We start from the raw sequence: 18,656 nt of genomic DNA, 5'->3' as shown, positions 1-18,656 counted from the left end.
ACCTCATTTCTGGCTTGCGAAATATCTACAACACTGCCACTCTTATCCCACAATCCATTCTCTTGGGAATGAATATATAGTACATACACTACACTTTGCAAAATTCCCCCATCTTAAACTCCCTGCACAATGACATTTTGGCTGCCATTTTTCTCATTCACATCGGTGCTATGAATAACAATTTATCACACATGGTATAAATATCAAAAATAAACACTCAACCACACAGTAATACATACAGATAATACAATTGGTAATTATCAAAATATCATTAAATCAATATCAAAACAGTAATTTAGCTGAAGATTACATTCTGACAGGAACATAAATGGTGTTTTTCATGAAAACAGACAGGGCAGAAAGGAGTAGAAATAGTGCTATTGATGGTAGCAGGAGGTGTTATTCCAGTGGAGGTGAAAGGAAAGGAGCAAACAGTGGCAGTGGTTTTGAAGCAGTGTGATGCGAGTTGGAGATGAACAGAATGAAATATCTAGTTGGGCATTGCTATAGACCAATTTGCCTATACATTACTCTGGCTAATAAGAAAAGGTGATCATTATGGCAGAGGTGTAGCTAGGGAGGAGGGGGGGGTCTGTCCCAGGCGGCACTTTGAACCTTTTGCAGTTAATTCTAAAATACAGTCTGTAGAACTCATTTCCAAATATTGTAATACTACTGCAAATTTTCTTCACAATCGCTGTAAGTGTTGCTAGTTGTGACAGAAGTTTTTCCAAATAAAACTGATTAAGAATTACCTACATTACTATGAAATAGACTTCGCCAATGTCATCGACGATTTTGCTAACAGAAAAAGCAAGCAAAATAACATTTTAGAATGTTGAAATTAAAGTTTTACTTCAAAAATAAACAGTGTTTTAATTTATTTCTCTATACGTCGTTTTTACTTTTTGTAGTATTTTTGGTGTGTATTGAGAGGGGTGGCAAAGCTCTAGCTACACCACTGCATTATGGGCATTTTTAATTATAAAAATATAGACTGGAATGAAAGGAATATTTGGGGAGAAAAAAGAATGTCCCTCAAAATCTCAAATTCAACTACCTTAGGCAGTACGTAACAGAATGTACACGGGTATCAAGAATCTTGGATTTGATTATCTCATCATAAGATGTTATTGTAAATGAGAGGAAATTGTAAATATTGTAAATCCCCCTCCAGTTGGTGAAAGTGACCATGAAGTGATTACTTGACTGGCAACCAGCCATATAAAGACTTCTGTGAGAAAGAGAATGTGTGGAACTATAAAGCTGGTGATTATGACAAGCTGCTATATCATGGAATGAAGAATTACATGGAAAGGAGATCAATGCTGCTTGTGACCAGTTTGGTAACTGTCTGGCACAGGCAATGTCTGAATGCATTATGAAGGTCAGGAGGTCATATAAGGTGGGTATGAAATGGATGAATGAAGAGGTGAAGCCTGCAATTTACAAGGTGGCATTATGGCAACAAGACATGAACAGTGCTAATAGCATAAAGAGTAGAAAAAGAAAGCAAGAAAGGCAACTCACTTCATTAAGGGTAGCAAAAGTGCAGTGAAAAGCTAATGAGGCCAAAAGAAATCCTAGAGAATATTTTCTCTATGTGGCCAGTAGAAGAAAGAATGACTACAGAAAGTTATAACAGTGGCTGGGAAAAATGGTAGAATAACCACTGAAAGGATATAGTAGAGATGCTGAATACAACCTCCTTTCGTAACGTCCATCCCTGGAAGTTACGAAAGGAGGCTGTGCACAAGAGGGTGAGGAGTGGTTTCTTTACATTGAGGGTGGTTGAACCTTGGAATGCATTGCCTGAGAGAGTGGTTGGAGCAGGAATGGTCAATGGGTTCAAGGAGTGGTATGATAAACTTTGTTTCTCCTAAAAACGACCTCCCACGAGGAGTCTTTTGACTCCATGAAGGCCTGGATAATAATAAATATTAAACAAAATTACATGATAACCACAATGAAAACTGATGTACTGTGAAAATAGCAGTACATCAGTAGAAAGAACAGGAATATAAAGTACATACAACAGTTGGTTTACCAATTGAGAACTCTTGCCACATGCTATAAATTAATATTAAAACTATTTTTCATGTTTACATAAAATGAGAATCTCCCAAACTTTTGGGAGAGAGAAAATCATTCCAATTGATGTTAGGCCTAACAGCTTTGAAAAAGGTGTTCATATTTAAAATTGTTTCTATGGAGAAGATGAGCTTCATTCCACAGGATACTGTGTTTAGCATCAATACTATGCAGTGCCAGACCAAACTATTCAGGCTTCACATATTCACAATGAGGTTCAATTTTTTCCCCCCCACAGAATGGCCTGTTTGCCCAGACTGTATCAAATTACATTAACAAGGGACCTGGTAAGCACCAGCTAAGGACAGAATCCGTTTTTCTTTTGTGGATAGTAACAGATGAAAAATTTTGTTGACACTTTTTCAAAATTCTACCAATAGGTTTAGAGATAACAGAAATTAAGGGATTAGAACCCTGCAGTCTCTCAAAGAAGCCTTAAGTCTTGGAACATAGGAGTCAGTTATCTGTTGGATTTGATGAGGGTTGTAACCATTTAATTCCATTAAAGTTTTGATAGAAGTTCTTGTAAGCTTGAGGGAGAGAAGCACACATTATGTACTCTATTAATATTTTGGGAGGTGTGATGAGCGGACTTGGATGAATTTATCTACCAGTTAAGGTAGGTTTCTGATAGAGACTGGTTGACAAAGTATTGGAAGCCATGTGCTTAAGGATATCCAAAAATGGACAATTTCCATGGTGAATTGAACAATCCAGATTTTCTTGGGGGGGGGGGGGGGACCCAAGGATATTCAAATACAAAAGACAGACATGTTGGTCAGCTTTGACATTGTTCTTTATTTACAGACATTACATTATCTGACAGTGTTAGTTTACTTGATTTCTCCTCTGATGTTGAAGTTTTTGAATTTCTTATATAATCAGGATATTTCAGCAGGAAAAACAAGATCTGTAAACAGATTGAAGGCACTGTCGTGGGTAGCCCATATCTACACCTTTGGGAAGAAAGTATCTTTCAGATAGTTTCTAAACTATCTGAAAGATACTTTGTTCTCATCCATCCCCAATCCTCTTTGATTTCATTATGTCTATTACGTTTCTGCTCTCTGGCGACATTCTGAAAATGAACCTAACACTTTCCTACATTGGATCGCTCATGCATTCAATTCACCTGGGAAAAGAAAATGCTGCTAGATACATTCATCATGTCTGGTGTGTTCCTCTTCCCCAAACTTACAAGAACTTCTATCAGAACTTGAATGGAATTAAATGGTTACAACTCATACAATCCAACAGATAGCCAACTCATATATTCCAACACTTAAGGATTCTTCAGACTGCAGGATTTCAATCTCTTATATTTCTGATATCTCTGAACCTATTGGTAGAATTCTGAAGTATCACCTTAATCCACATATCAACAAAATTTTTCATCTATTATCTACAAAAAACAAACTGTCGCCTCTGTCTTTAGCTGGTGTTTATCTGATGTCTCGTGAATGTAATTTGACATAGTTTGAACAGACAGGCCATTCTGTGAAACAAAGAATTAATGAACATCACTGAATATGCGAAACCTCAAGTCTTGTACTGCATAGTATTGACACTAAACACCGTATCCTGTGGGATGAAACTAATCTTCTCCATAGACATAGTTTTTAAATACCTTTTCAAAGAAAGTTCTTATATCGACCTAACCTGAATTGGAACAAATGCCTCTCCCAAACGTTGGAGAGATTCTCATTGTATGTAAATATCAAAAATAGTTTTATTATTACTTTATAGCACAGCAACCATTTTTAATTAGCAAACTGATTGTATGTATCTTGCTCTTTAATTTGCTTGTTTTACACACTGATGTACTGTTATTTTCAGTATGAAATATCTGTACTTTAATGAAAGTTCATTACTGTTATGTAATTTTGTTTTATAGTTGCCACAGATATTGTACTTGCTGTTCATAGAACTGGGGTTGGCAATGTGCCAAGAATAATCAATTTATGCTGAAGGGGAGAGAGAAATAAAGGATGTATGAATTGGTCACCAACACGTGAAATCACGTGCAAGTTTTCCAGTTGTTGTACAAGCAAAACAGTTACCACTTTAAGAACTAGAATTTTCTTAAAAGAAAAGCTAATTTCTGATGTATAATAAACACTCATCCCATGAAATGCATTGATTACATTAATATGAATTTATTCTCCTTCTGACATGTGCAGAAGCGTCAAAGGGTCTCTCATCTGTGGGCATACAGTACCTTTAAAAATTGTGTCACATTGCCATGGAAAAAAAAAAAATTTTTTTCTTCTTTTTTATTGTAATATTGACCAATGTAAGCCCGCTTGTCTTCTAATGCTATAATTCAAAATATATTCCATAAGACATTCCATGAAAATCTATGGGATATGAAATATCACAGGCAATAGATTTTCATTCTCTTCATGTCACTTCTCTCAAGAAGTACATAAATATCTTAAATCTCAACTCAGAATTCATATTACTTCTGAATATCTTCTAAATGAAATTGGAATTTAAGATGAAGAGATGCCATCAGTAATCATAAAGGATATCATAAGGAGTAAAATAAAAGATAATCTCTTGGAAAATTAGACAAATTAAGTAATTATTACTGACTACATGAATGTGCAAGGGATTATACATCACTAAAAATTATTCCATGCTATGGCCATCTATCCTCATATTTTACTTTTGTAAAAGGACCTACCATATACTATTTGGAAAACACTACAAGTCAGGCTAGCTACTCCCTTGACTTCAGGAGATAAAAGCCTGTATCTTGTGAAAGCTATTTCCTATCTTTTAAAGCAGCAATAAGAATCATGTGGTCATGCTCTGACATTTGACTCCTACCTCAAATATTATCAACAGACCCCTGGAGTCTCATCGTGGGAGCCCCCCCCAACTCTCATGACTCATTATACCTCAACTTAAATGCATTCACTGTCCTTGCACTCACACTCTCAGGCAATGCATTCAATCACCCATCACTCTCCATGCAAAAAATCTACTACTTATGCCCTTGCTCACACCCATCTTATATATATACAGCTTCCACAAAAATGGCCTCTTATTCTCCCAGCTGGCCTAATTGGCCGAGTGATTAGCATATCCACTCTCCAGCCAAGAGGCCGCAGGTTCAAATCACACTAAGGTAATGGATGTTTGCGATTGTCCTAACCAATTGCCATATGTACTGCTGTGTCTTGGTGCAGTATGACCTATGATGTCTTTGCACCATAAAAAAAATGAAATCTTTCTCCCCTGTCCCTAGATATGCTCTGAAAAATCCCATCCACTGATCCGATAATTACTCCTTACCAACTTATGTCTAGATCATGTCTCTCCTCTTCTATCTGCTTTGTAATTTGCATTCTCAATCTGTCCTCATCTTCCACATTCTAGAGACCAACTCAATCATCTCTGAATCCTCTCCAACATCGCATCATCGTTTTGAACTTGGCAACCAACTGTGCACAGTAATCCATATGCAGCTTGATCAAAGCCTTGCACAATGGAATCAAGTCATCCTTCTACAAGTCAGTGTTCTCATCATCATTCCCAAAATCCACTGTATTGTCCTCACAATTTTAGCAAAATTGTGCACGAAATTCCAAGTTCCTATCCACAATAACTCCCAAATCTTTCATCTCCTCCACCTCCTAAAATATCTGTACCAATCCTGTACTCTATATCTCCCATCTTCACTTCTTAAATTTTACACTTTGCAACATTAAACTGACATCCCCACATTTGTATAGCAACAATTGAGCCCTTTCGAATGTAATTTACATAAAAATTAAAAAGTGGCCCCAAAACAGATCCCTGGGGCACTCCATGTGATTTTCCTCTTCTGGGAAATCACTCTCACATATACAGCTTGTTGATACCTATCAGATAGCAATCTCCAATCTAATGCACTAATCTGCTTTCCAACCCCATATTTTCCAGTTTAACTACTGGTCTGTCATGTGGCAATCTAATGCCTTTGCAAAATCTAAATATACTACTGTATATTCATCCCCTTGTCTAATGTATTCATCACCTTGTTATAATAAGATTGTAAAACATTCCTTTAGCAAACCCATGCTGCCCATTAAAGAGAATTCTACTGTTGTCAACCCAATTCTGAATCCTTATTCCCATTAGCTTCAACACCTTGACTACAACTACAGACAAGCTGATTAGCCTATAATTCAAAGGCTTAGTCTTATCACCCCCCCCCCCATGAAGGGGTTTGCCATTTTTCTACTCCTTCAGAACCTGGCCTAATCCTCATGTTAAAAGTACAGTTAAAGCCATCATGAATTCCATGGAACATTCCCTCAAGACACACGGTGATAGACCATCAAGTCCCACAGCCTTGTTGACATCAAGTTTACTCAACTCCTCATACCTCCTCGGTGGTCCCCCCCCACACACACACACTCCCACTGCTTCTAAGTTCTGCATTATGTTACAATGCACAAGGATAGAATACTTTAATGAACTGCTCATTAAACACCTCTACTATACTCCTCAGTGTTTATCATTCTTCCATTATTACTGATCAACATCATCCTCCCATAGTCATTCTTCTACTGGCCACATATTGAAAAGCCTCTTTAGGATTTTTTTTAGCATCATTTGCTAACTGCTGCTCATACTGCGCTTTTTTGCTACTCTTAAAAAATGAATCGCCTTCCTTGCTCTTTGTGCTCCTCATGCAACTGATTATCTCTACTCATTTTGTGTCATCTCCACAATGCTTTATCTTCCAGCCTGCATGCTTCACCTCTTCAGTCATCTATTTTACATCTTATTTAATCTCCTGATCTTAGGAATACTCATTCATTGACTCTGCCAGATACTTCTTGAGTAGAGACCAAGCAGCATTGATTTCCTTCCCATGCAATTTCCTCATTCCATGATATTGCTGCAAGCCACATCCTAAGTTTGCCATGATCACCTCCACAATATAGTTCCACATAACCCCTTTCTCACAAAAGTCCTGATATGGCTGGCCACCACCCAGGTGATCACTTCATGGTCACTTTCATCAACTGGAAGCCGTGACATTATTTACAACAATATCTTCTGATGATAAAACCTTCTGGTTTTCAGAAAGATGGAGATGTTGGAAAGGGTCCAAAGGCGACTGACTAAGGTAGTTTCTGACCTCTGGAATGTTGGGTATGAGGAAAAATTGAAATATGCAGAGTCTGGTGGACAGGAGGAAGAGGGGGAGATATGATAGAGACCTACAAGTTGGTAAGGAGTTGTTATAGGATCAATGGTGGAGAAGTTCTACAGAGAATAGTGGGAGATCAGGGGAGAACCAGAGGTCATCCCTGGAAACTGCATAAAGGGGGTGTGAGAGGCAGGTTTTTTTCGTACAGAGTTGTGAATGATTGGAATGCCTTGCCTGAGAGTGTGGTGTCTGCAAGGAGTTTGAGTGCGTTTAAGACACTGTATGATGAGATGTGTGTGTGTGTGTGTGTGTGTGTGTGAGAGAGATAAAAGGACCTCCCAGATAAGTCTTTGACTCCATGAGGTCTTGGGGTAATAATAATCAAATCTAAGACCCTTGATCCAGGTGGCCTCTGTTACATACTGCTTAAGGTAGTTATTGCTTAAAAACAAGAAATTCATTCTCTTTAGTTCCTGGTGCTGTCTCTTCATGCCTGTCTATAGTATCATAATTGAAATTGCCCATAATGATCATCCTTTTGTTATTAGTTAGACCAATTTGTCTAAACATTTCCTTTTTACTGCTTTCCACATTACCAGTTCTATAGCAACACTACTAAACATTTCATCCTGTCCACTTCCACTTCACACCATTCTGGATGGTGTGAAGTGGACAGGATGAACCACTGTCAGTATTTGCTCCTTCCCATGCTAGATAGGCACAGCTCCTCTGCCAATTAATAATATTCCTCCTCCTTTTTGCTTTGTCCGTGCAAAAGACAACATATCCCTCCATCTATTCCTGCCAGAATGTCATGTTCGTTTAAACATATCTCACTTATACCAACAATGTTCGAGTGAATAAACTCAACAATACAATTCCATTCTGCTTGTTATGAATACTACTAGCATTTATAAACACTCATTTCTGTGTTTATAACAAGTCCCACTAACCTAACTTCTCAGACATGACTCCCCTATCCATTCCTGTATTTCTGATATTACACCCCTTATCTGACCTAAATGTCATTCCCACATCCTTGACCATCTTAATCCTCACATATATACTCCTGAAACTATCATCTACACTTTTCATGTAGTGTGCCCTTGTCCACCCTGACCTCCTTCTCCTATTCTATTCTATTCACTCGAGCCACTCACCTCCCATTCACAAACTTGCCTACCATACTCTCCTGCTCTTCCACAACACTTCTTGCTTCCTCAGGTCTTACATTCACTTCAGTCATTCTCTCTTGCAGCTACAGTTTTTCCAAGTGACTTGCACCAAATCCATTTAAATGTATCCTTCTCTTTTATACAGCTCTATCCAACCCCTCAAACTCATGAAGCCTTTCGCCTCACAACTCTGCTAGCATACCATTCATAATTCTGACTGATAACAAGAAGAATGTAAGGAGGGATGTCATGAGGTTGTTAAAGAGAGTGAAAGATAATGTGATAAAGTAGTCAGTATGTTGCCCAGGTATGATAATGACTTGAGAAGGTGAGCAAAAATTTTGAAAGGTATGCTAGCAGAGCTGTGTGAGGAGAAAGGAGTTCAGTTTGTGAACGTGTGGGATGAGTCTGAGGGGGGTGTATAGAGTGAGTGTGTGTGGGCAGATGTCAGTTTAACATTACTAATGTGTAAGGTTTTAAAATTTGGGAACACAAGATGGGATGCAGAGTGTAGGATTGGTGGGTATATTTTAGAGGAGATGAAAGATTTGGGGGTTATGGTGGATATGGACATTTTGCTATAATTGTGAGGACAACATAGCAGATTATGGGAATGATGCAGAGACTGTTTTGATTCCGTTGTACAAGATTTTTATCAAGCCACATATGGATTACTGTGCACAGATTTGGTTGCCAGGTTTTCAAAAGTATGATGAGATGGAGAGCATTCAGAGACTATCAACTAAGTTGGTCTCTGGAATGCAGAATACGAGAACAGATTGAGAGAATCCAAATTACAGAGCCTAATGGATAGAAGGAAGAGGGGAGACATAATCTAGACATAAGTTGGAGGTAATTAGCAGGTTAACGTGGATGAGATTTTTCATAGAATATCTAGAGACAAGGAGAGAACAAAAGGCCATCCCTGGAAGCTGTATGAGGCAGTTGTGTGAGCAAGGAGTAAATTTTTTGCATGGAGAATGGCAGGTGATTAGAATGCATTGCCTGAGAATGTTGCAAGTGTAGGGACAGTAAATGTCTAGGTAAAATGAGCTGTGCATGTGAGAGTGGAACCTCCTAAATGAGTCTCTTAACTCCATTGAGTTCTGTTGATAATCTTTGTTCACCTTCTCACCTCATCATTATCATGTGGGAAACATGCTAATTACCTCATCTACCACACTGTTCTTTCCTTCTCCTTAACAGCTTCATGATATTCCTCCTTCCATTCTTCCTGTTACTAGTCAAATCATTTGTGCCAACTACCAACTCTTGCTCGCATAGTCCTCTTATCTAATGATTCACCCATCCTGTTCATTCTACCTCCCAGAAAATATACCTTGTAAACTTTTCAGTCATCCCATCTTTTATCAAATCTCCATATATTGCCACTCTCAAATAATTCAATATTTCTTTCAAATCTTTTGTCCCATTCCTATGTAAGTTCATTACTCATACCTTTAATCTCTTGTCTCATCTTTACCAACTCTGTTTTCATATCTTTAGTTTTTCAGTGCCATTTACACAAATTACATTTTCACCACATTTCAACATCTGTTTTTCTACTCACTGCTGCTAACTTGCAGCCAGCTCTCTTACCGCTGCAATTCACCATCCACACATGCTGTTTTACCAATCAACATCACTAACTCATTCCCACTTTCACCTGCTATCTTACTGTTATTGTTCAAGTACCGAGCCATTCTGTCAACTCCACTTACTGCCACAATCTTTTGCTAGCTACAGTTTACATTATCTCACAATCCATAAGTATGCTGTACTTCTTACACACCCAAACTCTCATCTCTCCTACTGATCCTCTCCACATAAATATCTTCAATCTCTCCCCAAGAATACATAACTACATTCACAGCATCATGACATTTTCGAAAAATCCATGCCACTCCCATTCGTCTTTCGCACCGTCTTATGTTTCACTACCATTTTACTCGTGCTCAAATCTGCAAATAAGAAACACAAAGAAATTTAATAAATACAAAATTATAACCACACTGAACACTGCCTACCGATCACAACTATCATACAACATGTTAAATGATCGAGATCATCATTCCAAGGCAGTGATTTATCATTATCAAGCACCTTACTCATTACATCCAATTGTTCTAAATTGCTCACAGGAACAGGTGCAGCGGCACTGCTGCCCTTATAATTCAGTCATTCAACTTTTCAAATAACATAACGTGCTATTTGAAAAGTTGAATGTGTTCATGCTCACATACTTGTTAGTTCTGCAGTTTCCCCATCCTGGTTTTAGTGCTACTGCACAGATGCTGTCATATCTACATAGTTTGATAAACTTTAGTGAAGCTAGGTTTAAAAGACTTGAGTGTACAGTATGTTCTTGCTTACAGACCTACTCTATCATTTGTATTAGCTTCAGCTGTTGTATGATATTGCAATAATCAAATATTCTTACCAACACTGAGTCTATGAAGATGTCTTCTGTATTCAGGTCCCCTTCAATGAACAATGTGCATGCTGTTGTCATATCCTGGCGATGAGGAAATGAAATAAATTCCTTGCCATTTACCCAGGTTTTGAAAGAATCATTTGCAGCTGCTATTACAAGCTTGAAACTTTCACCTTCACCAAAAGGCATTCCTCCTTCACTTACTTCTTCAGCCCACTCATCATCACTGCGAGAGTTTCTCACTACTATTCCATCACCTATACGAGGATTAAAATGAAAAACAACATCGTCGGATTTCCCTGGACCACACTGCAAGTTGATGATAAACCTAAGATAAAGAGAAAAAGAGGTCCAGATTCATAATGAGAAATTAACAAAACATTGAGATATTGAAAAGTACACTTGTGTCCAAAAGCTAAGGACGAACTACATTTTTACCTGTGTATGAAAAAATTTTCATAAATACAGCCAAATGGACAAATTTATTGCCAGAATATTAATAGATAACATTACACAAAAAAGTGTTATAAATTTTGCACAAATTAAATTTGTGCAAGATTTGCACAAAACTTAAATTTCCAAAGGATGCAGTTAAGGAACTAACTTCCAGTGCTTAGAGAAAACCATGTGGAGAGACATTTCAGTTGCAAATGCAGCTCTGACATTGTATGCTAATCACAAAGAAATTTGCCCACTCCTCCTTCAGATCAAGGATAGGGCCATGTTTGTTTTCTAGAGGGGAATTTTGAGTAGCAATGCATTTCTCAATCAAACACAATGTTGAATTACTTCATTGCAATCTCATTCACCAGTCAATCCTTTTTTTTCCCAGCACTTGTAGCATCCTTATACAGCTTCCTCTTGTTCTTCCCCATTTCCACCCAATCTATGAAAAATCAGATCACATTAATCTAGTAATAATCCCTTACCAACTCTACATTCCAGACCAGAAACTACCTCAGTCAATAGTGAACCCATTCCAACATCTCTTCATCCTTTTGAAACCCTGATGACCAAATCTATGTACAATAACCCATATGTGGTGTGATCAATGCCGTATGGTGCAAAAAACAGTACTGAAATTCAACATCTCTTATGAGATATGCCATTCAACTGCATGCACATTAATAGAAGATCATGTGTAGTCTACATCATTACATTTAGCTGTAGTAAATGATGTTAACATTGGAAGAAAAGACGTTTATTATTAAGCATTATTTTTGTTCATACAGAGTTGGTAGAACAAATGGTCTATCACTTGATGCCTTCGTTTGGAATATGTTGAAGGAATGGGTATTCCATGAAGGCATGACCTGCCTTCAAACCTTGAACTAAGGAATAAAATTAAACAATTTGTCCAAACCCTTGTTCTCCAAGATGACAGAACCTTTGCATGCACTATGAAACTGATCTTGAAAGATCAAGGTTCCCATTTTGAGCACAATCTACTGTCAATGCTTTATTTGACCAAGATTCTGCAGATAGTTGGGGATGTACATATGTGTAAACATATTTCTTTTTCAGTAAACCAGTTTGCTCCATAACATTGTTGTAGTTATTCAGTACTTTTTTTTGCACCATACAAAAGGAATCATAATTATCATCCTTACTCCTACATGTCAGTGTTCTCTGCATCATTATCAAAATGACCTGTGCTGTCCTCAATTTTAGCACATGTCCCTGAAGTTTCAGGTCCTTATCCAAAATACCAGATCATTCATCTCTTCCTCTTGCTGAGATATGCCCACCAGTCTTATACTCTGCATCTCATCTGTGCTTCCCAAACTTTAAAACCTTACTTGTTACATTGAACTGGTAGCTCCATTCATTGATCGATCCTTTCAGGAAATCTATTCTAGTCCTCTTGCAAGGCTACAAAGATCTATTGTATTCCTCATAGTTCTTCCCAACTTTGCATCTTCTGCAAACAACTGTACATCACCATTCAAGCCCTTCCCAATATCATTTACATACAAATTAAACATCAATGAACTCAAAACCTCTGGGAGACACCACTATGACCTTCCTCCTCCAGGATATCACCCCTCCCCCATACACAACTTGCTGATACCTATCAAACAGCAAATCTCCAATCCAATGCACTAATCTACTATTATTATGTTACACCTCCAGGGAGTCCAAAGACTCAGAGGGAGGGCACCCACTCTACAACACTGTCTCCAACTATACCAATGCCATCTACAACCCATTATCACCACTAGTATTTGCAGAGACAATCATAAACATCCATGCCCAATGCAGGTGTTTCATGATCTTAAGATCTCCAGAACCCATCTGGTACAATGTGGAATATGATACTGAACGTTTTGCTGTCTACATTTGTGGTTCTGTGTCAGGTTGTGCACCTGGTATTCAGGTCTGCTGCTAGAAGCAATGCTTGGTTTGTGTGTAGAATTTTAGTCAAGTCTCCTTCCAGTATTTGTTTAGATATACTCATAAAATATATGTTAATTTTTTAGGAAAAAGTAACAATTTAATTTTTTGTTTGTTTTTATAAGTTCCATGTCTAAATGCCAAGGAAAAAGAAAGATCTAATGTTAGCAGATAAAACTGCCTTACTTGACAAAATAAAAAGCTAACCATCTAACACCAATCATCTTCAGCTGGCAGAGATGACCAGTGTTCCAAAATCGATAAATCACATTTGTTAGGCCAGCAGGACAAAATGCGAGAAAAATGGGCATTACATGGACATGTGAATCAAAAAATTTGAAATCATTGTATATTGCAGAAAGTTGGTACACTACATCCTTGAAACAATTGAAGAAAAACAACTGATGCCATCTTCAAGGTCCAAAGGACAACAAGGAAAATCCTAAAAACTGAAGCAAGGATTCAGTTATAATAGAGGTCTTTATTATAATTGGATGAGGTATGTGTGTTAATGGTCAAATGTTAAAAATCAAATCGAAAGAGTTATCTAGTTATCTAGAAAGCTCATGTGAGCTTTAAATCTACAGATGGTTATTGTGATGGAAAATCGGACATGAAACAAAATTTAAAATGGCACATGGTAAGATGCTGAAAACTGAACAATGGAAATCAACTAAACTACCCAAATTGCTGCAGAAGTTTAGTCCTGATGAAATCGATGATGACGACGAAAACAGGTCTGTTTTACCGTGGCACACAAGTGTTCCCCGAGCTATAAACTTGCAGTGCTGTCAGGTTCCATGTTACTGCACATGACAGTAACACAATTACAATGTCGCAGTAATCATTACCATCTTGTGCTGCTGTAACATGTTGGGAACTGACAAACTGAAGTTGTTGGTTATTGGATAAAGCACCAAGCCTTGATGTTTTAAAGGGCTTAGAATGGACAGTTTGCCAGCTCTGTATTATGTCAACAAGAATGCATGAATGACTTATTATTCAGGAATGGCTAATGAGTTGGGATGCAGAATTGCAATGAAATTCAAGAAAAATTCTTCTGCTTCTGGACAATTGTGCAGCATCCTCAATTTGTTTATTTGAAAAACATTCGACTTGAATTTTTCCTGCTAACACCATGTCCCGGTACAGTCACTGGACATGGGAATCAAAAAATTTGAAATCATTGTATATTGCAGAAAGTTGGTACACTACATCCTTGAAACAATTGAAGAAAAACTACTGATGCCATCTTCAAGGTCCAAAGAAATCAGCACAAAGGTTACCATTTTACAGGCAGTACAATCTGTTGCAGATAGTTGGCAAGGAATAAGCAGCAAAATGATTCAAAACTGCTTTGTTCGTTATGCTTTTAAGAATTCAGACTAGGAAATACCAGATATGACTTAATGAAAATGAAATCATTTTGGAACTGCAACACATCAGAAACTACAAAAAGTTTTTATGCATTGACAATAGTCTTCAATGTTACAATGAAAATGAAGATTGTGAAGATGCAATTGTTGAACAAATTGCAATAAAACACCTAAAGACTCCAGAAGACAAGGAAAGTAATGAGGATGGCACACCTGAACATGAGTGACTAACCAGGAAGCAAGGAAATTTATTGCTGAATTATGCTACTTTATGCAAAAAGGTAAAAAAGGCAGCAGTCCTTCATCTGAATTAGATACCTGTGCTGATTTTGTTCATTTGCAGTCTATAAAGGGAACATGTCAGGGTACACTCGATAAATTTCTCCAAAATAGTTGTTAGTTTTTCTCCAAAATAGACCTACATATAATTAACCACTTTAGGATATTAACACATGTACGTTTAGTTTTTTTAAAATAAAAATATGGTTAACAAAAACATATACTGAAAGTGTATTTTTAAACATTTAACTTTGTGGTATTTGTCCCAATTATGCAAAATTTTATGGAAAAAGTGCTATAGTTTCCATTTTCCCTCTGTCCCAATTAACTGGAATCCACTGTGTGTCAGCAATTTCTAAATGGACAGTAGCAGGATTTTTAATTTCACTCATTCTGCATTATTATTGACAAAGACAGCTAGTCCCCCCCACACACACAACACACACCTCAATACTGCACTTGTCAATTAGTTAAACAGCATTTGAGCTTTGGGTTGTCAGCTGGTTGGAGGTGAATTTAATTTAAAAGGACTACCCCAGAACTGTAATACAACATGAATTCTTGTTCGTATGTTTTGTTTCATAGACTATTGGCATTCCAACACAATCTGTAGAGCATTAGGCCTGTGTCATCACTGCATTAATTCTGCAACAATAGCAGATGCCTTGAACTAGTGGTGTCAAAACCAGTAGTGACTTTGGGTGACATCTTAATATAGCCTGTTTCTAGCTTTTGTAAAAGTTCTCTTACAGCTTTTGAGGACTTTGGCCACAAATTATTTGCTCCTAAACTTGCAGAATGACTGGAGGAACTTCTTTCTTATAGAAGTTGGTTACTGTATCTGTGGGATTTCCAGGTTCAGCACATGTTGGTTGGTCTCTTGCATCATTCCCCCCACCCTGCTTTCTTTGTAGAAAGCATTATTTTCATTTGCTGTTCTTCATGGGTCAATTCTGAGCCATTTTGAGAATGGCTAATTTAAGACTTAGGTCTACTGTCAATATCTGGGGCAGCTAGTAGTCTTTCAAGTTGTATATAGTCAGACCATTCGATATGAAAGAGTTTATAAAAAACTTTCTGAACAAGACAAGTACCTGATCGAAGTCTAGGATCTCCCACTGGGAATTTTACAATTTAAAGAATTTACAATCTCATCACTAAGAGAAAAAAGAAAATTAGATATTTCAAATTTAAATAACTAAGAACTTGCCTCCACAGCAGATGAAGTCAAAGGCAAAAAATTAAACTCAAAATCCCAAAGATCAGATAAGGTTAACTCAATGCAGATGATTAATATTTTCTATAATAGTAAAAAGGTATCACCATATTGTTAAATTATCTAGATAAGAGATTATAAAGCAACTGTAAAACTTTCTGTAACAAAATATATTTGACAAGAACTTCTAATGAGATAATTGTAATAATTAAAATGAAATATATTGATCTTTAATTGACCATGATTTAGCTGCTAGAGGGCTACATGATGTTAATGTTTTCAGCAAGCTCCCGAAAGCTAAGTATTATTTTGAGTGAAAATTAGAATATTGGTGTTAATCTTAACGTAGTATTGTTTATTTTTGGTAGCTGTGTGTCGTGTCTGTGTAATTTTGGTGTGAATTCGGTTTTATTTAACTTAGTATTTTAAAGATACGTTTCATAGAGTAGCACATGGTGCTAATGCGACGAAAAATAATGGCGTACAAAAATAAGACGCCTTTGTTCAAAAATTTTAATGTGAGGGAGTTTGTCTAGTGTGATATGTGTGGGATGTATGCTTTCCCAAAAGAGGCTGTAATTTGGATGGAAAAATGATAGTGGTGGGAGACTGTGCAGACAGTGTAAAGAAAGCGAGGAATTGAAGTATGTGTCAGGTCGTGAGATTGTTGTGATAGAAGAAAGCCAGAATGTGAGTGATGAGAGTAGCTTGATAAGGAATTGCAATGTTGTACAAGATGGCAATGAGAGAGGTGATCAAAGAGACAGTGAAAGCAATTATACAGAGAGAAAATGGTTCAAATGATGAATTATTTGTAAGGAGTGAGATCGTACTATTACGTGGAGTAATACACAGTGCGAAGCGGCAGTTGGAGCACCTGCAAAACTCTTTCTAGAGCGTCTCGGCTAATGGAAATAAGCAAGTGCTTGAAAGGAAAATAAGCGTAAGAGTGGGAGAGGTTCAGAAATGAAGGAAAGAGTGTTGTATGGTGACTCGTTATTAAGAGGTGTGATAGATGAGAGTAACTAAATCTTACTTACTGGGTACAAAAGTTAAGGATGTAAGTGAGAGTATTAGAGCGCAAAACCAGAGGGTGAAAGAATTAATAGTTGTGGTGGGTATGAATGAATTGAAAGGAGATAAATTTTTTATGAGAGAGGACTTGAAAGTATTGTTAAAAGGTGGTGAAAGAAAAGAGTGACAAAGTTAGGATGGCGAGTCTGTTGCTGTGGTACGACAGAGCGGAGTTTAAGAGGAGGGCCATAATCACAAATGACGATGTACAGGTTATGCAGATGGTGTGGTGCGAAATTTGTGGACATGTGGAATAAGTTTTATGGGCGAAAGGATTTATACAAGATGGATAGCCTGCATTTGAATGGATTTGGTGTGCGCAGACTGGAAAAACGTGTTGCTGAATGAAGTGAAAAAGTACAGAACCAGAGAAACTAGAACTACCAAAGAGGGGAGGAAGTGGATAATGCAGACATCAGTGAGACAGTTGAGTGTAAGAATGTATATAATGTACCCGAGCCAGTACTAAAGACAATCGGAATGGGATAGTTAGAATAACGCATCAAGATAGAGGTGGGACAAAGGGACCTCTGCATTTCATGTATACTAATGCCAGGAGTATTAGGAACAAGGAAGAATTTTTGGCCTTGGTTGGCTCTTCCTGGCCACAGGTTATTGGCATTAGTGAAACATAGCTGACGGAAGAGGATATAGTTAGTGGGATAGAATATGTAGGTTATAGTGTGTTTAGGAGGGACAGAGAGAATAAAATGGGGGTGGGGGAGGAGTGTTATTGATGATAGCTGATGAACTTGAACTGCAGCCAAGGAGAATTGAAGTTGTATTGCAGGATAGTGAAAAGAGCTCATTTGAGGCTATTTGGTGTGAGATTGAGACTGCCAGAACAAAATATATAGTTGGGTGCTGCTATAGACCAGGTGATGGAATAGGTAGTGATAGTATGCATAAACAAATTGATGAAATGAGTGGAATGAGGGTAATTATTATGGGAGATTTCAAGTATGGTAACATTGATTGGAAGGAGGAGAGGACACATGTGAGGAAGGAACTGGATTTTATTCAATTTATTAAGGGATAACTATCTGAGACAGCATGCAATAGAAAATACTAGATGTCTGAAAGTGCTCGATTTGGTAATAGCATCCGAGAATTTGACTGTAATGAATATGACTATGTTGCCACCTATTGGTGAGAGTGATCATACGGTCTTGACCTGGGAGGTGGCTAATGGTGTGGAATTTTTGATTACATGTGGAATTACTGTGCTGGAAAGTATGACAAGCTCAGGAGATTGCTTGGTTCAGTGCCATGGCATGTAAAACTGCAAGGACTGGATGTTGATAGGCCATGGGAAGTCAAGGAGCATTTGCAGGAGGTTATGGCAGACTGTATACCTAGAGTCTGAATAGTAAATCAAGTAGGGGTTAAATGGATGAATAACACCTTAAACTTTTGTTGCAAAAAAAGAAACTGTGGAAGGAATTTAAGGAGAAAGGTGACCTGCAGG

At 37.5% G+C, this 18,656-nt stretch overlaps 1 protein-coding gene across 2 annotated transcripts in view; it reads right to left on the bottom strand.

Moving 5' to 3' along the window:
* LOC150102630 (32 kDa beta-galactoside-binding lectin-like) overlaps positions 1–18,656 on the bottom strand; it is a 135,917-nt gene that overhangs the window by 40,648 nt on the left and 76,613 nt on the right. For both annotated transcript variants that reach the window (XM_090399794.1, XM_090399795.1), the window contains exon 6: positions 10,856–11,177. In XM_090399794.1, the coding sequence (XP_090255920.1) occupies positions 10,856–11,177 (322 nt within the window). The remainder of the gene's footprint in view (positions 1–10,855; positions 11,178–18,656) is intronic.

Source organism: Typopeltis vanoorti, chromosome 10 (genome assembly GCF_054136105.1).
Source record: "Typopeltis vanoorti isolate ZY-2024b chromosome 10, IOZ_Tvanoo_1.0, whole genome shotgun sequence".
Taxonomy (NCBI): Eukaryota; Metazoa; Arthropoda; class Arachnida; order Uropygi; family Thelyphonidae; genus Typopeltis; species Typopeltis vanoorti.
Note: the sequence above shows the minus strand (reverse complement) of the source record. Positions and strands in the feature narration are given on the sequence as shown.